Consider the following 24,924-nt stretch of genomic DNA (forward strand, 5'->3'; position numbering starts at 1 on the left):
GCAATGATTTGAGATGATTGAGAACATAGTGCATGCGCTTGCAAACGATAATCCTTGCTTAAAATGACCATTTCCTGGTATGGTGTTGGATGCTATCTTTGCGAGGCAGTGTGTGTAATGAATGGAGGCCCCTCTGATTCGACCGGATACAGTGGTATTATCACCATTTGTAGTGATAGGACTCAAGATAATTAGTAACACGATAAGTGGTGGAGTGTCAAAACATCCTCAAATAAAACAATGAAAAACAGAGAAGTTTTTGTTTACGTTTGTAACAACCTAGCAGTGTTACCAACCCAACGAAATATCTTTGTTTACATACTTAGATTTTTCATATAGTGTAATAGTGAAATTATTTAGTTCAAATATATTGTTAAACGAAGGTATACATGTCGTAAGTTATGTGTGTTAACTGCTGTAAAAGGTCATTTATTTCATTACTTTCCTTTTCTCAGTTCATCTCTCTTAGTTGTCAACACTGAACGCTAGTAAACAATAGTTCAGGTGACAATGTGCCTTAACCATGTAACACCTTCATTGTGCCCTCCAGCAGCTGTCTTTTAGTTTCTTTTGAGTTAAGTTTTTGTTACTGAGGCTGCAGTCAACGTATGTCACAGTAGTTTAGAAGGTATGTATTAAATTAACTCATGGAAGCTACAGTAACGTGTATAGTGAAGTGGCATTGCTATTCAACTGGGCTTGCAACCTAACTAAAGCAATAAGAATAAACAATAAAAACAATTCAGTGCAGGTCATAGGCTAGGATAGATTGCTTAGGTGGAGAGGTGCAACAGTCACTTGATGAAGTAAAGTTCTTCACTTACTTACTTCACTTTACAATCAGTTAAACAAAAAATGTAACACTTGGAATATAATAAACTAAAATGTAGCACTTAGAATATAAGAAACTAAAATGTAGCACTTGGAATATAAGAAACAAAAATGTAACCCTCTGAATAAACATTAAGGCAGACCTCAGTCAAAATTTGACATACGGTAATGGAAATTCCACCTTCAGCAGGGTCAACTTATCAAGGTTTTACTGTAGTTTCCTGTGAGCCAGGGAACCATTTACAGTGCAGGGTGGTAACCAACCAACCCACATGTGTTCCCTATGTGTCAGTAAGTGAGTTGGTAGAGGGTTAGTGCCCCTCCCCATAAAACCACTAACTCAGAGAAAAATGGCCACCCCTTACAGTGTTTGACTCTAAATGCAGATAGATAGACTTTCATTTTAGTAACTTATCAACTTTGGAACTGTCTTCCCAATTGTGTCTTTCCCCCAGCCTAGAATTTTTGATCTTTTAAGTGTAATGTGGCCAGACACTGTGAAATTAACAAAACTTGAATTTGGTGTTCATTTTTGCCCAGTTTTATTGAGAAGGAACAAGTTTTGCAGGCTCTTTTATAAGCTGTGGGTGTTTTTATTTTTGCATTAAATAATTGAAAGCAATATTGGTTTCAGAAATGAAGATTATTCTTCATAATCCACAATCTATCTATCTATCTATAGCCCGACGCCCTAATCCCGCAAAGGGTGGCCGCAGACAAAACGCCTCCAATTCGCTCTGTCACCCACCATTTGACTCCCCTTCCCCCAACTCACCCCCCCTCCCTCATATACCTCTCAACTCCATCCCTCCACCTCATCCTCGGTCTACCCCTCCCTCTCCCTCCCTCCACCTCACCTACATACACCCTCTTAGTCAGTCTTTCATTCTCCATCCTCTCCACATGTCCAAACCACCTCAGTGTATTTCTCCTAATCTTTTCAACCACATCCACATCTACCCCACAACGTTCCTTCACTTCTTCATTTGTCAACCTGTCCCTCCACGTCACTCCACATGCTCCTCTCAAGTAACTCATTTCCACTGCTCTCACTCTTGACTTGTTCCCCTCTTGCAAGGTCCACGCCTCGCTTCCATACGTCAGGGTAGGGATCACAATACCATCATGCAGTGACTTCTTAACTTCCATACTCACCTCCCTATTTCTCATCACTGCTTTCAGTGTGCCAACAACCTTCCTTCCCTGCTGTACCCTTTCACGTACTTCATCCCCCAAAGTTCCATCCTTACTCATCACACTACCCAAGTACTTGAATGCACTCACATTCTCCATATCCTCACCATCCAACCTCACTGCACACTCTGTGACTTCATTCCTCTCAAACACCATAACTTTACTCTTGTTTACATTAACTTTCAGCTTCCTCCTCCTACACACTGTCCCAAATTCATTCACCAAACCTTGCAACTCCCATTCCTCTTCACTCAACAATACTGTATCATCAGCAAACAGCAACACCGGAAACTTCCAAATCTCACCCTCATTCATTAGGGCCATCCCCACATCCACTGCCCTACCTTGTACCTCCTTTACAACCCCATCCATATATATATTAAACAGCCATGGAGACATTACACACCCCTATTTCAGTCCCACATTGAGATCAAAGAACTCACTCAGCTCACCATCCACTCGCACCGTAGCCCTAGCTCCCTCGTACATACTCTTCACAGCACTCAACAATTTCCCCTCCACTCCATATATTCTTAATACCTTCCACATACCTTTCCTATCTATTCTGTCATAAGCTTTCTCCAAGTCCATGAAGGCAGCGTACACTCTCCTTCCCTTCTCTAGATACTTCTCCACTAAACATCTTAGAACAAATATCTGATCTACACACCCTTTTCCCTTCCTAAATCCCCCTTGTTCTTCTCCAACTAGCTCCTCTGTCATATGCCTAACCCTATCAATGAGTATTCTACCATATATTTTACCAGTCACACTAAGAAGGCAAATACCCCTATGGTTACCACATACTTCTCTCTCCCCTTTTCCTTTGTACAGAGGAACAATTATACCTGATTTCCAGTCCTCTGGAACCCTTCTCTCTTCCCAAGCCAATCTACACAACTTCCATATCCACTCCACAACAATCTCACCCCCATACCTAAGCATTTCACCACACACTCCATCAATTCCTGGGGCCTTTCCCAGCTTAATCTTCTTCATTGCTTCCACTACTTCCGACCTACTGATCTCTTCCTCCCTCCTCTCATCTCTTCTTCTCCCAGCCATTCCCCAACCACTTATACTCACACTGCTCTCACTCTCTACATTCAACAAATCCTCAAAGTGCTCCTTCCATCTCCTCAATTTCTCTCTCTTCTCCACCAACAATCTATTATTCCTATCTTTCACTCCCCTACTATTTCCCCTTTCACACTGCCTTACTTTCTTTACCTCCTTCCAAAACAATTTCTTACTCTCCCTCCATTTCACACTCAGATTCCTCTCAAACTCTTCATCCACTTTCTTCTTACTCTCCTTCACCAGTCTCTTAACCTCCCTTCTCCTGCTCACATATACCTCTCTCTTCTCTCACTCATCTTCTCCCCTACCTCTACTCGCCAACCATTCACCATATGCCTTCTTCTTTTGTTCCACAGCTCGTTTCACCTCATCATTCCACCATGCTGTCCCTTGCACACCCTTGCCACAATCACAATATGAAAATTGACAAAACTACGGAAAGTGATCTTTGTTGTAAGATTTTAAATTTGTAATATAAAAGTTTGTTGAGTTCCATCAGTAAACATTAATTGCTCATTGTTTTACCGTATAATTTTTTACTGTACCCAAATTTCATTACTGTAGGTTCATAGGAATGTTATTTTTATCTTTGCAGAGTATGAAGAAACTGAAGCGAGTGTTTGGCTCAGTTGCCAACTTAGCAAGTGGACGCAGTAGTGATCATGGCAGTGGGGGTGGCAGTGCAACTGGTGGCCTCAGCAGCAGCAGTAGGAGTGTTTCAGGCTCACTTCATGATAATAGGTCAGTCATTTGGTCCCCCATTTCATTTTGTAGGCTAGATAAGCTGATTCATAATGTCTAGAAAGGGGTCAAGAATATATTGGTACTGTTCATATACAAGTAACCCATTTGCAAGTGTAGGCCTATAGAGACAGAAATGGAGAGAGGTGATTTTGCTTTATATATATTTTATTAATATTTACAAAAGAATGTAATTATGGGTGCATAAAGTAAGAAGTAAAATATAATAGGCCTAATCATGAGCATCATCATTACTAGATCTTGACCAGGGCCAGAGAGCCCATTCCCACATAAAAACAGCATTAGGTAAGATCCAGAACCAAGATACTAGGTAAGCAAAAATGCGGAGTGGTCATAAATATGGAAAGAGAAGGTACAGAGTAGGAGACTCAATATTTTGCCTTGTGGAATGGATATCACATTCATCCATAAATCATTCAAGCCCTGGAATCTGGGCTTCATCTTTCAAACTTCAGTCAGTATTTATTTGTATTATTATAATCATTATTATTATTATTATTATTATTATTATTATTATTATTATTATTATTATTATTATAGGACATTGCTACTCCTCACCCTGCATGAAGGTGGGAAAGGAGGTCTGGATGATGATGATGATGATGATGATGATTATTGTTATTTTAAATAGATGTGCTTTACATACAACTGTCAGAATCAATACATTGGCTGTCGAATTTTAAACATGGGGTGCCAAACGTTGTCATGAGCTTCTCATAAATACTGTACTGTACCTCTCTAAGTACTGTACAATGTGGTTTGATATTGGTGGATAACCCCGAGATGTTTCAAACTGGCTGCGCAGTTACATTATTTGTGACATTAATAGTTGCTTTAAACCCTGTAATATCGTTGTCATATGTTTGTTTTACATTTGTATGCTTGGGTATATTCTTTTAAAGCAAATCAGTAGGCTAATCAGGGATATTGCTGTAAGGTATTTAGTGGGGAAATGGGTGGACTTGCAATTTGGGTAACACATTAGCTGACAATATTTACTGCATTAATCCCTTTTTAATGTCATTGCCTTGGCTGTTTTATCACTGTATAGTACTGTAGAGTTTATTTTTAGAAAATATACCACCTATTGTATGATATGAAGTTATAGTATGACATAAATATGAAAAGTGAAAAGCAGCAGCTGTGGATTTGGGTCAGTTGAGAATTATGGATGGACTGCATTCTTAGATAGTTCTCGTCATCATTGTCATCACCATCATCATTGTAACATTTATTCTTGCATAAAAGAATAGGTGAGGTAAGATCCAAAAAGAGAAGGAAAAAAACCTAAATGTGGAGAACTGACGGCAACATATGTTGTACAAAGAGCCACAAAAATATTCACATGTCATTCAAGCCTTCAGAATAGAATAAGATAACGTCATAGTGGTAGATGCAACTTATTTGATTAGAAAGTATAAAACAGTATGCTAAGAATTATGTGGCTGTGTAGAGAGAGAATGGATAGGGTAGATTGGTGACATTATTAAGCCAACTAACTCTACCAACTTGGATGTTTCCTAACCTCTTTGCTATTGTAACATTGTGTCTGTCTCCAGGCATCTTTCTGCAACCACTGAAAAAATTTGTAGGGAAGAGATTGATGAGGGCAATATCTAACCCCTGTAGGTCAAGAAGGTGAATAGAATCATCTGGATGTGAAACAAATACAATGAAAATTATGTCATCTGATTAAAACATTAAACTGAGTAGGAATTGCCTGGCTTGGTGGAGATCATTTCTAACCCCTTCACAGTGAGAGGTCTCCCTGAAGTCAGATAAGGGTATCTGTTATTAAAACAAATGAGGAAAAAAAGTACCAGTAATTGTACTGAATGGAGTAACTGCAGAAGATTTGGCACTTGAAAATGACATTAGCTTGATGTGAGTGAGGGTGTTGTTGGTGTGCCTCCTGGGTTATTAATGTGAATCCAGTGAACTGCAGGCCTAAGTTGCCCTGCCCTTGCAGTCCATGATCCTCCTTTCTGGGGATAGGCAAGTAGTTGAGAAATGTTTGTATAACCAGGTAGTGGAGCTGCCCAGTTACATCATTGGCACCATATGAAAGCATCCCTCTCCAACACCAGGTTAGGGTGTGATGAATTGAGGTTTTGAAGTTAAGAAAGCAAGAGAATTGGAGTATGGCACAGATGGATGGATTAAAGGAAGCAAGATACTAGTATTAAATCAGGCTTTACTGATCTACCAGAAGACCCGCCGACATGTCGTAAAAATACCCCCGCTAATACCAATACACCAGTCCTGTATGAGACAGCCCTAGCATGTATTCAATATGGACAGTGGGTGTTAGCGCCGAAGTGGTGACATGTAGAGGTGTATGGTATGTAGGAGGACTGCTGGGCCTTGATAGCAGGCTGTGAAGCCTATGCCCAGAGTCGGACACATAAAAAAAAAAAAAAAAAAAAAAAATATAAAAGCTGAACAGTAGCTGCGTGCCTACACTGTTTTCTTGACAGTAGAGTGGTTTTGATCTCAGATTTTTTGTGGATGGTATACTTTGTGGGATTGAATTAAGAATTTTGAAGTTTGAATGAATACCTGTATATGGAAATATGGTACATTGTGATTGGTGCTCTGTTAATGCTCTGTCATGTTCTAACAGGTATTTTATTTTATTTATTTACCATATTTATTTCTTTTTATTTACTTATTTATTTTTGGTCGAGTAACCCAAGCAGCCAGCAAAAATTAATTTGTGGCTCATTTTGATAGGTGTTATGTTAATGCTCTATCATCCTCTATCATGTGTTTCTATTATTGTTAGCACCTGGTGGTTTAGTGGGTAATTATTGCTCTCCAGTTAGAATGAGCCAGTGAAGGTTTATATCTAAGGGATGGTTGGGGTTGATTGCTCATGTAATGCCACTCAGGGATGAGTAAGGCTGGTCACTCTCATCTTAAATGTCGGGACCAACTGCCTGGCCCTGGGCTCCTATGCTCCTCATGTGGCAATGTAGGATTGGATGATGGATGGATGGATTACTATCATCATCATCATCATCCAGACCTCCTTTCCCACCCTATGGCAGGGTGAGGAGTAGCAACTGTTATTTTATTATTTTATTATTATTATTTTTTTTTTCTTTGGTTGAATGAGGCACTCACCATCCACTAACTCAGTGTGCCCTTTCCTCTCTTCCTATCTTTTTTCCTTCCTTCCTCCTCTGTCTTTTTTCAGTCTTTCCTCTTCTATCTATGGGTGACTCTGCACTGAGTGACAAGCCAAATGGTTATCTGTACACCAGGAAACCAGTTACTATGCTGGTGGTAAACATATAACCAAACTATTATGCCTGGTGGTTTAGTGGGTAATTAAGGCACTCAACTGGCTTGAGCCTATGTAAATTTATGTCCAAGGGGTGGGTGGGGTTTATTGCTCACGTAATGCCACTTAGGGATCTGTGAGGCTGATAATTCTCATCTTAAATGTCAGGACTAACTTGCCTAGCCCCAAGCTCCCACGCATCTCATAGGGCAACACCGGATTAAATGATGTACGTATGTATGTATGAATAACCCAAGCAGCCAGCAAGAATTAATGCAGTAATAGTAACAGATGTTTCTTAGGTTTGGTTTTGTGGTGATAATACTGTATTTTATTTCATTATCTGTTTTGCAGTTCTCAACGTGGATCTTACGTGAGCTATGAGACCCGGTCGCTTGACTCATTTACCAGTGGGCACTCATCAAGCACCTCCCCCAGTCACATAGCCACCCATGATAAGCTTTTCACCAAGCTGCATAAGTGGGCTGCCATTGGGGATACCATTAAGCTGAAAAAGTTCATTAAGAAGGTTAGTCTTTGTACTGTACTTCTGTTGAGCAATGTGTTGTTTATATTAACCAGCCAATTGTATTTTTCATTCTTTCAAGTCTGATTATTTTGTATCAATGTTGTGAGATGGAACAGAGTTGGACAGTATATACATGTCTTACCATTCCTTTGTTATGATGATGTCTTTTTCATTATATTATTGATGTCTCCAGATGACTTTTGGTCAGGATAGACATTTTAATTGGAGGGGATAAATATAGCCCTCATGAACTCTTCTTGAAAAGGGGGCGCATGTAAACTGGAAAAAAGAAAAAAAAAGTCTGATACCATCCAGAATGATCTGCAAAGTAATGTCACCATTTTGAAAGAACTGATGCTTGTAGAGTTAATAGATTGTACTCCTTTACAGCTGGCAAAATGTTCTTGGCACCAAAACACAAACATTTTAGTTTATTATTTGAGTACAAAACACTTAATAATTTCATGTGTGAATAGCATATAGGAACCAGTAAGAAAGAAAATTACCATAGATATCGAATATTGTCCATCTTAGAAAAAAATGCATCCTCATTTATCCAGGTTTTCATATTAAACATTTGACAGAAATTTATACCTTCTTTTTTTTTAGGGTTCTCATTCTGTTTTTTAGTCTGTCTATCTGTTTATCTATAGCCCGACTTTTTTTTAGGGTTCTCATTCTGTTTTTTAGTCTGTCTATCTGTTTATCTATAGCCCGACGCCCTAATTCCGCAAAGGTTGACCGCAGACAAATTGCCTCCAAGTCGCTCTGTCACCCACCATTTGACTACCCTTCCCCCAACTCGCTCCCCCCCTCCCTCGTATACCTCTCAACTCCATCCCTCCACCTCATCCTCGGTCTACTGCTCCCTCTCCCTCCCTCCACCTCACCTACATACACCCTCTTAGTCAGTCGTACATTCTCCATTCTCTCCACATGTCCAAACCACCTCAGTGTATTTCTCCTAATCTTCTCAGCCACATCCACATCCATCCCACAACGTTCCTTCACTTCTTCATTCGTCAACCTGTCCCTCCATGTCACTCCACATGCTCCTCTCAAGGAACTCATTTCCACATTTCCACTGCTCTCACTCTTGACTTGTTCCCCTCTTGCAAGGTGCATGCCTCACTGCCATATGTCAGGGTAGGGATCACAATACCATCATGCAGTGACTTCTTAACTTCCATACTCACCTCCCTATTTCTCATCACTGCTGTCAGTGAACCAACAACCTTCCTTCGCTGCTGTACCCTTTCACGCACTTCTTCCCCCAAAGTTCCATCCTTACTCATCACATAACCCAAGTACAGTACTTGAATGCACTCACATTCTCCATATCCTCACCATCCAACCTCACTGTACATTTGGTGACTTCATTCCTCTCAGACACCATAACTTTACTCATGTTTACATTAACTTTCAGATTCCTCTTCCTACACACTGTCCCAAATTTATTCACCAAACCTTGCAACTCCCACTCATCTTCACACAACAATACTGTATCTATTATACAGTATTCTGTAATGTTTGTTATTTTATTTTACCCATATTAGACTGGGTCTTTACCTAGTTAGTACAGTAGTTATGTATTACTTTGATTACAGATGTTTGTTTGTTAATAGATTTTGTAGATATTTCAGTAGCCACTGAAACATTGTTTTTCTAGCATACCAAATGTTGTTTATGATTGATAACCAGCAGTTGTTTACTACTGCGCTAAATGGTGTCAAGAAGAAAGTTTATAAAGAAGACTAAAAATGCAGTGTAAGTGTTGCTTTTTCTGGTAGTACTGCATTCCCCCCCTTCCCCTCTTTTTTATATATCTAACAGGTTGAGGTTGATGCACGTGACAGTGAGGGCAAGACACCACTGCACCATGCCGCTGGGGCAGGGCGAGGGGATGCGGTGCTTTTTCTCCTTGGCAGCAAAGCTGATGCCGAGGCCCGAGACAACATGGGTGCCACACCTCTCCTCAGGGCGGTAGAACGAGGACAGATACATGTGGCCCAGATGTTGCTGCAGAGAAGAGTAGGTTATATTTCTGTACCACTGCAATCCCTTGTTATTAAGCCACTTCTTGATTATATTTTTTGCCCCAAGTTCTTAGTAAGTTATGGAAAGCTTGCTTATCAATGATCTCATTGATAACTATAATGCTAATTTGCCAGTTTCCCCCAATATACAGTGACAGTTGTAGGGAAAATGTTGTGATATTTTAAAAATATTTATGGTACTTGACTTATATTGAAGACTTCCTGCCATAATAATCATCAGTGCTTGGGCCTGTGAGTTAGATCTTGGACTTTGAGGCTTGAATGGTATGTAAATTAGTATCTGGCTCATTGCTCTTGGCATGCTGTTGATAGGTTTCTTTGTAGCATGTTTTCTGTTAGCTTTCTGGGCACTACTACTTCACTTCATCATTAGGTGGGAAAAAGAAATCAAAATGATGTTGGATTCTGTGCAATGACTGGCCTGGGGGTAATTAGGATAGCAAATGAAGCATTGGGAGCAAGAATAGGACTTGAATGTATTAGTATTGTGATAAGAAGGTGTATATTGAGATTGAGATGGTTTGGGCTTATGGAGAGGATAGAGGATGGCAGCTGGATGTGGAGGGTGAGAGGTGTGAATGTTTGGGAGTAGCGTTGCTTGGAGCAGAGTTTGACATCAGGGGTGAGGGACTGAAGAAAGAGGCTACTAGAGGTCAAGCAACATGGAGAGCTACCATTAGGTTACCAGGGCTGACACATGCAAGCACGTTGGAGCCTTTATACACAGATCAACAAAATTAATGATACCATAATCTGTGAAATATGTTAGCATAGCAAAAAATTTTCCTTTAGACACTGTAGAGTAGACACTGTAGAGTAGTAATTTTAGTGCCAGAGAGTGAACTAAATATTTGTGTGGAATCCATATGAGAATATACTTATGCAACATTTGACTGATGTTATATGGTGTTAGTCAGTGTATGTTGGCAGAATATAGCTTTTTACTGCCTACTTTTCTCTGATCATATGTAGCTGGTGTTGAGGTGTGGCAGTCTCATTACCCACTAGATGTGTTGCTAGGAACCTCGTAGTTCATAAAATATGAGAGATGGGAAATTGTAACTGTAGGCCTAGCTTCTTTTTCTTTTGAACTGTGTCCTTTACTGAAAGTTATCAAAAACTTGCTTTTGACCTCTGTATTTTATGTGGACTTGGGAAATGATGATGGTAATTTCTTTTTCAGAAGTTATCATTGTGGTAAAGTAGGTCACTGAAGATTGTATTATATTTATCTGGTATGAAAAAGACAGTGTGGTGATTCTAATTGTGAATTGTGTCTGTGTTTTGGTACAGGTTGATGTAAAAACTGCAGATGACCATGGGCAGACATGCATGCACCTGGCAGCCCGTTCTGGTGCTACTGAACTGCTGGCCCTGCTGTTGGACTGTGGTGGTGACCCTGATGCTGCCACCAAATTAGGTCGAACCCCACTTCATGTGGCCTGTGCAGAGAATCAGGAGGAGACAGCAGAAGCCCTCCTGAGGCATGGTGCTGATGTCAATGCAAGAGACAAGGAGGGTGTGACTCCCTTGATGCTAGCAGCTAAAGTTGGAGGTGTTGGCTTAGTGGAAAATCTGTTAGATCATGGGGCCACACTTACCACAGTTGATGCCAGCCACTGGACTGCTGCTGACTATGCCCGTTTCACTAACCACAACCAGCTTCATCATCGTCTTACCACTCTAGCCCAGCATAGAGGAGGAGACTCTCTTGTACCACAGGGCCTCCTTAATGTCAGTGATGAAGGCAGTGACCCTACTGAGGTGCAAGCAGAGAGGAAATCTGGGAATGAAGGCAGTGATAATGATGATAATTCATGGAAAGATGACAGTGATGTCAGTTCTGTTAGAGAAAAACCTAAGATCAGCCTTGCTAAGTTCTTGCCATCATCAGATGAATCAGGTGACGGTATTGATGAGCCAGCCTTAGATCAAGCCAGTAGCACTACAGGGCCACCCAAACCACCCCGCCTGTACACCAGCCAATCCAGTCTCGGCTCAGAAGTGGCCGACACAAAAACCGCTCCTGACTGTCAAGAAGAATCAAGTCAGAAAGATGAAGACTCCTGGAAATCATCTTCAGAAGAGGAGGACCCAAAACCGAATATAAAGGCCCTTGGAGTGTTTGTCAAAAATCTAGGCTCAAATGAAGACATCAGAAATGAAATAAAAGCATCAGAAAAGTTTGATGTTCTGTCCAGCAGTAGAGTAGGAAAGGAGGACTTACTAGCAGAGCTGGGACTTGGTAGTATTAAGTATCAGTCATCTGAGGAGGATATTTCTTTTGAGGAAGATGAGAAGCCAATGTTACCACTTGAGGGGACTCCCACAAAAGTAGTTGTAAGCAAGGTGAACTCTGAAGTCAAGAAAGACAGTCAGAGTTCTTTACAGATGCATGAAAATCCTCCCACTTCCTCACATCAACCCTTATCGTTATCAAAGGAGTGCTCACTCACCTCCGTTCATCATAGTCTATCATCAAAAAATCCTATACCCAAACATTCACTGAATGAATTTCCTAAGCATTATGACTCAGAGGTATCGAAGAAACACAAGGAAAAGGATTCAGCAAGTGAATCATCTATAAAGAATTCTGAACAGATTATTTGTAGCAGTAGTCGAAGGGGCTCCATTTATTCTTCTTCTCCAGTCAAGTCTCCAAGTAAGAAATCTCCAAGGAAAGCCCATTCACAGCTCAAGAAACTCAATGCCTTTGACAGTGACAGTGATGAAAATATTACACCGCTCCAGTCACATCGACGCAAAAGCCTCATTCCCAGCAAGAAAGTAGGATTAGTGTCAACATGTGAAGAGCTGCCCATGGATCAGTTAGAGAAATGGGATAGTTCAAAATCAAATTCTCTTTCTGAGGGTATGAAAGAAAACACATTCACTCATAGCATTAATTATGGGGCATCTGTTAAGCCTCAGAATTCTTTAAAATGTGAGGAAAGAAGTGTAGAGAATGTCAGACCCCTGCTTGTTTCTAGTGATGTAAGTGAAAGTGGTGCTGGTTCTCGAAACTCACGGCCTGGTGTTGTTGATACGTCTGCCCAGCCAGCCAGGGGAACACTGAGTAAGGAAGGAACACTGGGCAGGCAGGGAACATTGCAAGAGATGGAGGAGATCTGGGAGGCTAACCCTGTCAAGTCCTCTTCTAGGCAAGGCAGACATTCTTCCTCCAGCAGCCTTAGTATTGAAACTGGGCACAGAGTAAAGCAAAGATCTTCTGATTCTCAACAGAACAAAGCTGCACTTGATATAGCCAGAACTAGTGATGAAATAAATAAAAATTCATCACTGAAATATGATAATTCACGAGGTTCAGGTATTGGGGATGAACGAAGGAGAGGAAGAAGCAGTGTAAATGAAGATTTGAAAGCCAACAATGAGCAAGATGACACTGCACAAGATGTTACTGATGAGGAATTTCCTTCAAGTGGAGTTGAAGATTTACTTGCTCCAAAGAATAATGGAGGGATGCCTCTATTACACTCACCTCAGATTAGTGAAAAGGAAAAGGCATATTCTCAGCTCATTGCTGAGAGATCCAGAATCTCACCAGAAAGGAAGAATGAAGAACCATCTGCCACAAGTACGAGAGTTCAGTCCAGAAAAAAAAGCACACTTTCACCCAGAGATACTGTAAAGCAGTCCAGAAGCAGTACTGTAAGCATGGTGAATACTGCCACAAACATGAAAGGTGAATTTGCCAAGGCTGTTGTGGCCACAAACCTTGATAAGAGTTTAAGTCCCCAGAGGAAGGTGATGTTGCAAGGCATTGTGACCTTTAGTGATGATGAAGGTGACAGCTTCAATCTACAGTCCTCTATGAACTTAGAGGGTGAGGATGAAGTGTCAACAGAGACAGAAGAGAGTGCCCACATTAATGCTGAGATGAAAAACTCCCTCCTGGCCCCACTGAGTTCCCTGCCAGATGCATGGAATGTAGGGCAGTTGCGTGACCTGGTGCGTGAGCTGCGACTCAAACTGGAGAAGGAGGTTGGGCGGCGTGGTGCCTTAGAGACAGCAATGGCACACCTCCGCCATCAGGAGCAACAGACTCGTTGCCTATACACACAGCAGCAACAGGCACTGCAGCACCACCAGCTGGAGGTGAGTCTGCCTATAACTACCCTTCTCCTCTACGTAAGTGTAATGTTCTTACACTAGATCTCATGATTTTCTGCTGAAATAAGAGTCAGGAAATGATACTGAAAATCATTATTGCTCACATTTTTCTTTAGATGCTATCCTTCATTTCAGAGGACAGATCAGATGATATAATCTTGTGAGCTCATACCTTTTATCAGAATTAGATTTAATTTATCCTGTAAGAGGTTTGAAAAGTAAATTTAGTACATATGCTTGGGAAAGTTGATATTCTATTTTCACTGTAGAGTGGGTGAATAAATTCACACTTTAAAACCCAGGTATGTTACCTGTGACGTCTACATGAGTTTGTATTTCTAAGGGTATATAATTCATTATATATATAGCAGTATTATGGGACAGTTCTTTCGTGCATACAGGGAAATCAGGGATGGGCCTTTGTGCCCCTCAGACTATTTTCAGGTGCCTGGTGGTCTTGTGAGTTTGGTACTCTGACCATATATGGCCAGTAAGGGTCTGCTTCCAGGGAATGCTTGAGGTTTATTGATCTCAAAAAACTACTGTAAGATGAGCAGCTGGTCACTCATCTTAAATATCTGGACTGAGTAGCCTAGCCCTTGGTTGGATAATTATGGATGGATGGTATCCATTCACTTAATACTGTAATAAACTGTATGCAATACTAATTTAGGTTGACTTAATTCTCTTTTACAGTATTTAATCCATCCATCCATCATCCAATCCTGTGTTGCCCGATGAGGAGCAGAGGAGCCCGGGGTTAGGCAAGTTGGTCCTGACATTTAAGATGAGATTGAACATTATTTAAGAACATGGTTATTCAGGTCCCCTGAACTTCTTTGGTTCATATCATCATCATCATCCTTTGGACCTCCTCTCCCACCCTAGGGCAGGGTGAGGAGTAACGGTGGTCCAGACAGCCAATGTTTGCCCAGTTCAATGGGCCACGCTTCCATTCATTCATCATCGAAGCCCACGAAATCCTGGCTTCATCAGATAGGTCAAAAAAATTTTCACCGCGTTCTGTGGCTTCACATATACCCATCTGATAGAGCCTTTTCAAAAGCTCTCCTGTTAAAAAGGGATGCCAGATTCCTGGTCATGCGCTTCTCCACATAAAATTCACCCATCCAGCTCGGTCTCCTGTCAGTCCCTTAGCTTCACCAACTTCCATACCTCTGTTCTTCACAAACACATCCACCATATCCCTTCACCTTCTTCTTGGCCTACCATTTTTTTTTTTTTTTTTTTTTTTTTTTTTTTAATGCGAGGAAGAAGGAACCAAAGGCCATGAGCCCGCAGTAACAGTTCCCTCCAAGAGAAAAACAAAATACAATAGAGAGCCAAATTCAAGATCCGATCATTTTGAGATGCCTGGACACACTGCGTTTGAAAGACTGGAGATCATAGGCAGGAGGAAATACAGACAGAGGGAGACAGTTCCAGAGCTGACCTGTTGCATGAATGAAAGACTGGGAGTAACGGTTAACTCTTGCATTAGAGAGTTGGACAGAAAAGGGATGAGAGTTTGCTGCCAGACGGGTGCTACGTGCCCATCGTAGAGGTGGAGGAATGCAAGCAGACAGTTCAGAGGAGCAGTGACCATTAAAGTAGCGATAGAAAAGAGATAAAGATGCAACAGTGCGACGAAGAGACAAAGGTTGAAGGGAGTCAGTAAGAGGAGGAGAGTTAATGAGACGAAAAGCCTTTGACTCCACCCTATTGAGAAGAGCTGTATGTGGGGAGCCTCCCCACACATGAGAGTTGTACTCCACACAGGGGCGGATAAAACCCCTGTATAGAGTCAACAATTGTGCAGGGGTAAAGAAAGAGCGGAGTCGGCTTAGCACACCCAATCTCTTGGAAGCAGATTTTACAAGAGATGTAATATGATCTTTCCAAGATAAGTCCCGAGTAAATGAAACCCCAAGCATGTTCAAGGATGATGCAGGATTAATCTGAATATTATTAAACATTAGTGGGTATACCTGTGGAAGATTTTGTCGGGTTGATAGGTGTAAGAACTGAGTCTTAGAAGCATTAAAGACAACCATAATTATTATTTTTACCCCAGTCAGAGATGTGAGCCAAGTCAGACATTAGGTGTGCCATAGCCTCATCCCTTGTTTCTTGAAGTAACTGTTGAGATGGGCGTTGCGGGAACCGAATGGAAAGGTGAAGGGTGGAGTCATCAGCGTATGAGTGGATAGGGTTAGATGTACAGCATAGAAGATCATTGATGAATAAAAGGAAGAGAGTTGGTGATAGGACAGAGCCCTGAGGAACACCACTGTTGATAGATCTAGGAGAAGAACGATGGCTGTCTACGACAGCAGCTATAGAACGACCAGAAAGGAAGCTAGCGATGAAGGTACAGATAGAAGGATAGAAACCGTAGGAGGGCAGTTTGGAAATTAAAGATTTGCGCCAGACTCGATCGAAAGCCTTTGAGATGTCAAGTGCAATGGCAAAGCTTTCGCCAAAGTCCCGAAAGGAGGATGACCAGGAGTCTGAAAGGTAGGTGAGAAGATCGCCAGCGGAGCGTCCCTGACGGAACCCATACTGACGATCGGAAAGAAGGTTGTGATAGGAAAGATAATTTTTTTATTAATATGGATGGGGTGATGAGAGAAGTAAAAACACGAGAAAAGGAGAGATGGGTGGCACCAGTAATGAATGGTGATGGACGGACTATCTCAAATTTGTTGTATGCTGATGATGCAGTGGTACTTGCAAATACCGGACAAGGCTTGGTAGACTAGTGCAGAGTTTTGTAGATGTCTGTGAGCATTCTGCCTTAAGAGTAAATGTAGAAAAAAGTAAAGTGATGGTTACTATTTATTTTCCCTCAAATTCGCGCAGATATACCTTTTTCACCACTCTACTGTCGTCCATTCTCTCCACATGACCAAACCACCTCAGTACGCTCTCTTCAATTCTGGTGTCCACAGACTTCCTCACTCCACATCTTTCATGAATCGCATTATTTCTTATCCTATCCACTCTCTGTACTTCACATACATTCCTCAGCAGTCCCATCTCCACTGTTGTCACTCGTGACTTTTTATTTTCATGCCACACCATAGTGTCACATCCATATGTTAAAGTTGGCATTAACACTCCTGCATGTTCATCCATATGTTAAAGTTGGCATTAACACTCCTTCATGTACGCCTCACACAGCGGCAACACTCAAGCCTCTGTTTTTTATCAAGGCCTCCATAGCACCAGCTACTTTCCTTCCTTGTGTCAATCTGCTTTCCACTTTTTTGCAAATTTTCCTTTCTTTTCTGTCACCGTACCCAGATAATTGAACCCTCTCACCAGTTCCAGTTTCTCTCCATTCACTGTAGCATCACACTGGGAGTCACCTTCTCTGTCAGTAACCATCACTTTACTTTTTTCTACATTTACTCTTAAGGCAGAATGCTCACAGACATCTACAAAACTCTGCACTAGTCTACCAAGCTCTTGTCCGGTATTTGCAAGTACCACTGCATCATCAGCATACAACAAATTTGAGATATTCCGTCCATCACCATTCATTACTGGTGCCATCCATCTCTCCTTTTCTTGTGTTTTTACTTCTCTCATCACCCCATCCATATATACTGTATATTGAACAACCACGGGGACATCACGCAACCTTGTCGCACGCCTACATTGATCGCAAACCATTCACTGAGATGCCCATTTACCCTTACACATGCCGCACTACCATCATGGCAGCCTACCATTCACACCATACATGCACAAAACCTTCTACAATCCCTCTCTGTCTACTTTGTCGTATGCTTTTTCCAGATCAATAAATGCTATAAACACCTTATTGTCCTTCTCACATGCCTTCTGTCCAGATTAATTAGACCCTTGCTCACACATCACCGTTCAAACATAAATTGCTTGAAGAACATTGCATCATTGATGTTTTTTGCATTCATTGGCTAACAGGAATATTACTTACCCATCTGTTTTCAGATACTGAAGCAGAAATTACTGCATTACTGTATTACAGTTCCAAGACTTTTAAACTTTTAAATGCATTGAGTTAGCGAATTTGATATTGCAAATGATGGATCGTGTTTGTCTTCAGGTGAATCGCCTTGGTAATGTCATCAGACAGCTGGAGTACCAGCTTCAGTGCCAGCAGGACAGTGGGCGGCTACAGGAGCAATGTGTGCAGGAATGGCGGGAACGGTGTGAGCAACTGGAGAAAGAATGCCACTCCTATCAGGCCCAGGCACTTCGGCAGGATCAGATGGTGGAGTCGCTTATGTTGCAGCTCCACACCAAGGACACCATGAATAACACACTTCATGCAAGGCTTCAAGAAGCTGCTGCACAGACAAAGTGAGATACATGTAAAACTTTTTTTTTTTTTTTTTTTAAATAACAGAACAGAGGAAGGAGAAACATGAATAAAAAAAAAGTTATGTATATTTTTTCCTGATCATTGTGTTTTCCAGTACTGTATATTATTTGACTGTACAGTACCATTGCATCTAAATTTGTCTTGCAAATGCTTAAGGTATTATTGCACTCTTATCTTTCTCTGAGAATAATATGTTAGCTCAGCAAAAAATAATCAGGCTGTTATGATACTGCAAATGTATTTAACTATTTATTTTCGCCCGCCTTTACAAGGCAGAGTGATAATGTTTTTGCCTGCTTCTGTGTGTGTGTGTGTGTGTGTGTGTGTGTGTGTGTGTGTTCCCATTTTATCTTATGAACTGCTTGAGCCATCAACATGAAACTTTCATGGTGTTAAGATACGGTCAAAATCTTGGACAAGTTTGAAAATGGGCACTCTCAAGGTCACCAAAATGGCTGCCAAATGTCAACTAGTTTTTACTGCCTGCCTTAGCACCACTATATCTCTTGAATGAGTTGAGCTGCCAACATAACCCCTTCGGGGTACCAAGATATTTCCAAAATCTTGGCCTTGGCCAACAGCATATTCTGGCAAGCAATTAGCATTCCACTGCCGAATGCTTTTCTTTCGTTCCTTATGGATTTTGAGTAGCTGTGTATCACACTTACTGTGCTGATTTTTCTGCAGTCCATATTCACCCTTTGCTGTGTTATTAAATTTACTGCCAGTTATTGGAAAATGTTTGATATTCAGTAACAGTAAAAATCATGCAAAAGCTGTGAAGTATACTCGAATGTTGCAGTATATATATATACAGGTGTATATATATATATATATATATATATATATATATATATATGAGGGGGGCGGTGGCTGAATCGGTAGAGAGGTGGCCTGCAGTCCTGATGGACCCAGGTTCGAATCCCTGCTGGGGCAGGGAACAGTTTATGGATTTGAATTTCACTAAAGCAGACTTTACTGATCTACCAGAAGACCCACTGACATGTTGTAAAAATATCCCTGCTAATACCAGTACACCAGTCCTGTATGAGACAGCCCTAGCATGTGTTCAACATGGACGGTGGGTGTTAGCGCCGAGGTGGTGACGTGGAGGTGTAGGAGGACTACTGGGCCCCAAGGAGGACTACTGGGACTTGGGGATAGGCTATGAAGCCTTTGCCCAGAGTCGGACACGTAAAAAAAATGTATAAACAGTATATATATATATATATATATATATATATATATACCGTATTACAGGGATTTTGTGTAACCATTGATTTCATGAGGTCCCTAGGGAATTCATGAGATGAGTCTAAATTAGGATGAGATTAAGGATAGGTTAATTTAGGATGCAGTTAGGTTAGGCTGTGATAATCTAGGTTAATTTTAGGTTAGGTTCGTCTAGGTTAGTTTAGGTAAATTTATATGAATGGTAAGTTATGTTAAGCATTCAGATAAATTATTCCAACCTAACCTAACCTAACCTAAGTAACCTAGCCTAACCTAAACCTAACCTAGATTATCCCAGTCTAACCTAACCACAACCTAAATTAACCTAACCTTAACCCATCCTAATTATAACTCATTTCACAAATTCCCTAGGGATTTCATGAATCACTGGTTACACAAATTCCCTGTAACATATATATATAATTCTTAATATTTGTGTGTCACATAAGATTACAGAGTTTTATCATCCATCATCCAATCCTATACTGTCCCATAAGGAGCATAGGAACCTGGGGCTAGGCAAGTTGGTCATGACATTTAAGATGAGAGTGTCCAACTTCACTCCTCCCTGAGTGGCATTACGTGTGCAATGCCATTCAGGGATGCGTGAGGCTGGCCACTCTCATCTTAAATGCCAGGACCAACTTGCCTAGCCCTGGGCTGAGTTTTCTCATATTTCTCTAATTTTTTTGTGTGGTAGTTAAAAGTTTAAATGTTTAGGCTTTATTTTGTATTGGCTCACAGTGGCAGTGGCTGTGCATACTGGGTGTCTTTAGTTAATCATCTTTCACTGAAATTCCAGGTATGTCTCAATGAAGAGCTGCCAGACTGATGACAGTCTAACTCGTATTGTGTCCTGTCAGTCATCTCACTCACAGACAGACATTGTGGGCATGGCTGGACTAAGTGAGAGAATTGTGTCAAGTCCCACAGCAGCAAGTCCTGGGGCAGAGCAAGAAGTTGAAAACATAGAGAAGAGCACGTGTAATGATCAGTTGCTGACTGAAACACCAGAACATGGCAGACTAGAAGTTGCCACAATATCAATACAAACGGAGGAGATAAAAGAGTTTTGTGATAAAGTTGTGGCACTTCAAGAAATGGGGATACAGTGTGATAGAACTTTTGTTACTGACACAGGGATCCAGCACAGTCTGGAGACAGTAATGAAATCTTCACAGACAGAAGAGACTGTAATGAAGTCCTCAAAGACTGAAGAGACTGTAACGAGATCTTCACAGACCGAAGAGCACAAAGACTCCCACCACATATCAACAGATGTGGATGGTGCTCAGTCATCCATGCTTAAACACCTAGGTAAGGATTCCTCCTGCCAGGTAGCTGTACAGAGTAGACAGGTAGCAGCTCAGACTGATTCTCTGGGGCTAGAGGTAAATGATAAATCAAGTGATTGCCAACCAGGGGCAGATACACAGGTTAATATTCTGGCAGCTGAGGTTGAGACTTTGCTACAAAATTTTGCTCAGGGTATCAAATTATTCATTTCAGAGGCAGCACAGCATAGTCAAACATCAGCACTTGATGGTGTTAACAAAACCATTGAATGCCATTTGAACAGGCTGAACAACAACATAGGGATTACACTGCAGCAGGCTGTAGAATCAAGGAAGGATGACACTCTTCTTGAGCTCAGAGACAATATTCATCAGATGCAGAATACATTGCAGTATCAGAAAGACATAATGATGGCAATATCAGCTGATGCAACTGAAATTAATTCAAACAACCTACAGGATGTGATTGAGGTGGTAGACTCAGATATTAAATCAAAGTTGGATGGACTAGGTAAAGAGCTATATAGTATTCAGGATAGCCATGAATCTAATAAACAGATTGTTAAAAGCATTGAAACTTCATTGAAAGATCTGAAAGAAAGCAATGAAAGACTCCTTCAGCTTGTTTCTGAACAGCTCCCACTAAAAAATGATTCTGCAATCCCAGAAGAGCTTGATGAGTTAAAACAACATTTAGATGAACACTTGCAAGCAGTCAGAACATTAGTGAATGGTAAAGGGTTAGGGGAGGACAGTGGAGTGAGTGTGAGTAGGGGTATGCTAGAGAGACTGGATACAATAGAAAAGTCACTCTCTCTCTCACTCGGTAAGAACTGCACCACAGAAGACATTTCAGATCTACAAGTGGGCGTACGTCAACTCTCTCAAGACCTGGACAGAAAAATTTTATGTTTAGAAGAGGGCCTGACTGCTGTGAAAGAAAAGCAAAGGCCTGAAGTTATGGCTGTAGAGGAACAGCTTAGAGGGCTGAGAGAAAGCACTGAAGGAATGATGAAAGCCCTAAAGGCAGGAGCATCAGAACAGAACACTAGGCTGAGTGAGGCCTTGGAAGAAAACTTTCAGATAGTTTCAGAGCAAGTGCGACGTCTCCAGCAGACATTACTGCATAAAATCAACGAGGTGGCAGAGCATGTCAATGTAGCAGAAGATCAACATGGCACACGGTTGGCACGGCAAGTAGCAGAGGTGGCACAGCAAGTGGCTGTTGTGCAGAGTGGGGTGATGGGAGTGCAGGCATGGGTAGAACGTGCAGAGAACACTCCCCCTGGAGACACCTTAGACCATGCCCTAGTTTCATCCTTGCGGGCTAACAGTGACCACACCCTTGCCACACTTACTCAACAGAACCACAGTATCTTGAAACAGTTGGAGTGTTTGCAACAGAATATACAGCAGGTTAGCCAACAAAGCCAACAGACAAAGCAGACACCTGATCCTAGCACAGAAATTATTCACTTGAGGGAGGAGCTCAGGAAAAAGGATGTCAGTTTAGCTTCCCTGCAAGCAGATCTAAAGGACCTTCAGGACACACTCAGTAATCAGGTGAGTTTTGCACTGTACATCCTTTGTTGAAGTCTCAGAAGGGTAGAGGATGTGGTGATATATTTCACAAAAATTATGCGATTAATCTAGCAGTACTGTAGTATAATAATTGAAACCCTATTATTTGTAATTTGCGGTTGGATATATACTGTACTTGTACTTTCATGACAGTGTGCTGGTGCTACATGTTACTGAAATATGAACATTACAGGGACAGTAGAGATGAGTAACTTTGAGAATGCATATGTAGTTCTCGAGCAAGCATTTGCACCGCTTAGAGTGACAGCCAATGTGTGAGGTGTAGTTGACCTTGTCAGCACAGACACCACTCTTATTTTGTTCTCACTCACAAATTGAATAAAATATGTAAGAATGAGATCAATTTGGATCGAAGGTTACCAGTAATGTTGATGAAACCAGGAATATTGTACAATATACTGGTATTGTGCTGATGTTGAGAGGTGTGTGAAAGTACAGGTTATCCTGAACATATCAGGTTAGAACAAACCTGAGTCAGTAAAAAAAATAAGAATAAGAATCTTCATTTTTAGAGAGGTATACCATACCCGATGTAATGAGGTTCACATTTGTTAAACTTGTACACAGGCTTTCATTAAACTGAGAATATATCTTAAACTACACAATGGACTTGGAGAACTGTCACTGTGCTGATCTATCTATCTCTGTCTATAGCCAGATGCCATAATCTCATAAGGGGTCGCCATTTGTCTTTGAGTTAGTTGTTTTATGGGGTGGGACACTAACCTTCCGCCAATCCAATTGTTGACACGCAGAGAATATGTATGGGTTGGTTATATGATTACCACTTAGAGGTGTAAATCATTTCCTGAGTTACAGGAAACCATTAGGTTTGTCACTCAATGTGAAGCCACCTGAAATCATGTCAGAAATACAGGAGCATGTAAATATGAGGATGTACAGTAGTATTGAGTGGCATTGAAGACTACAGTGATCCTCTGGTTACCAGTATCACACATAATTGGTACTGCATCTAGTGGGTGATAACGAAATTCTTACCCACTAAATACATACATACTGTTATGGTATCAGAAACACACATAGGCATGGTTAGGTTAATAGAAAATTATGAAAAGGGCACAATAAGAAAGAAATATATACCTTGTAGAGACCTGAGATGGGCTTGAGGTAAGGAGTTCTGATTCTAGCAGGTGGAGAGTTAGTTTCTACTACAAGAAACTAACTCCTTAACCCGTGGATTGCGAGCCACAGCTCTGGCTGGGAAGCATCGCGTTGTGAGCTACAGCCCAGGCTGTCCTGGCCATGCTTCACCAGTAACTACACCACCCCTATGCAAACTTACACATGGCGGTACGCAGAGACAGAGAGAGAGAGAGGATTTTTTTTTCCCCCACCAGATTATGCCCTGGATGTTTATCTTCAAGTTTATAATAAACAAGGTGGGATAAAAATAAGGTAATTGCGCAATCCATGAGTTAAGTAGGGACTCATCTTTTAATCCCTCTTAGTCATCAGAAACAACAAATTTTGCAATATCATTGTCAGCAGACAGAAACCAGCTCAGATGTGCGATAGCAATGTTTTTTAGCTGAAAAATTTGCGATAACGGCAGGAGTGCTGGTTTCCATCAAGCTGGGCACTTCCGAAGTCACTTCCACAAACTGCAAATTCCGCAGTGCGGAAATGTGATTTTGTTTGTGGATTTGTGATTGCAACAAATTTTACGCAAATTTGTACTTTTGCATTTGTGGAAGTACTTCCGCAAATGCAAACCTGTCTGCAAACCAGCCTGACCTGTAAGAACTTTGAGCGGTTTGTTTTTATGAAGGGCAACATGGTCTGGCTCAGAATGGAGTTGTCTCAGTTGTTGGAGGGATCTGACTGTGACTGAGGAGTGAGGACTGAGGAGGTTAGAGCTGAGGAATAGAGGTGGACTGGTGTGTCAACTTGTCAGATGTGAGCTGTGAAGTGTAAAACTTTAATTCATTTATCTACAGTAGCGAATGATTTACCGTTGTTTTGTAGTAAAAACAGTCCAGTAAAATAATACTGTATTTAAAATATATATTTTAGTTTTATTGTAAATATAATTTTATATCCATCCAGTACTACAGACAATTTCCAAACTTCATAAAGTCACCTATTGTTAGTCAGAATAGAGTAAATATAGATATAATTGTAGTGGATGAGTAACTAGAGATGATGTTGAACCCCTTGATCATGAAATATATCATCATTTTCATTTGTGGAACCACAAATTTCAAGAAGTTTGCGGATTAGCGGTTGCAGAAGGTAATGGTTTCAGTTTGCGGATTTGCGTTTGTGGAAGTGAATTTTCGTTTGCTGTGCCCATCTCTGGTTTTTATCTTCCAGTGATTACGAAAACCACTATAACCAAGTGCATGATAACCAAGGGATCATTGTACACCATAAACTTAGATGCTGTGCTTGGTAATCTATTAGTCAGAACATCCTAGTTTGATTGACAGTCTTCCGTAGGGTTTGAGGTCCAAGAGGTGACCGTAGGCTTTCCCGTCATGTTTGGCCACCATTTGGAGCCTGCTGGACATCTACCCTTAAATGTGTAGTTC

General features: G+C 41.1%; 1 protein-coding gene across 1 annotated transcript in view; it reads left to right on the forward strand.

Annotated features, from left to right (window-relative positions):
- The first annotated feature begins 545 nt into the window (after window positions 1–545).
- Window positions 546–24,924, forward strand: part of LOC145394331 (uncharacterized) — a 28,841-nt gene continuing 4,462 nt past the window's right edge. Inside the window, exons 1-7 of the mRNA XM_080268209.1 lie at window positions 546–628; window positions 3,701–3,846; window positions 7,508–7,682; window positions 9,516–9,713; window positions 11,033–13,855; window positions 17,964–18,220; window positions 20,278–22,333. Coding sequence (XP_080124335.1) covers window positions 3,704–3,846; window positions 7,508–7,682; window positions 9,516–9,713; window positions 11,033–13,855; window positions 17,964–18,220; window positions 20,278–22,333 — 5,652 coding nt within the window. The 5' untranslated portion in view covers window positions 546–628; window positions 3,701–3,703. The remainder of the gene's footprint in view (window positions 629–3,700; window positions 3,847–7,507; window positions 7,683–9,515; window positions 9,714–11,032; window positions 13,856–17,963; window positions 18,221–20,277; window positions 22,334–24,924) is intronic.

Source organism: Coenobita brevimanus, chromosome 27 (genome assembly GCF_032717465.1).
Source record: "Coenobita brevimanus isolate Jiangsu-jjx chromosome 27, ASM3271746v2, whole genome shotgun sequence".
Lineage (NCBI taxonomy): Eukaryota > Metazoa > Arthropoda > Malacostraca > Decapoda > Coenobitidae > Coenobita > Coenobita brevimanus.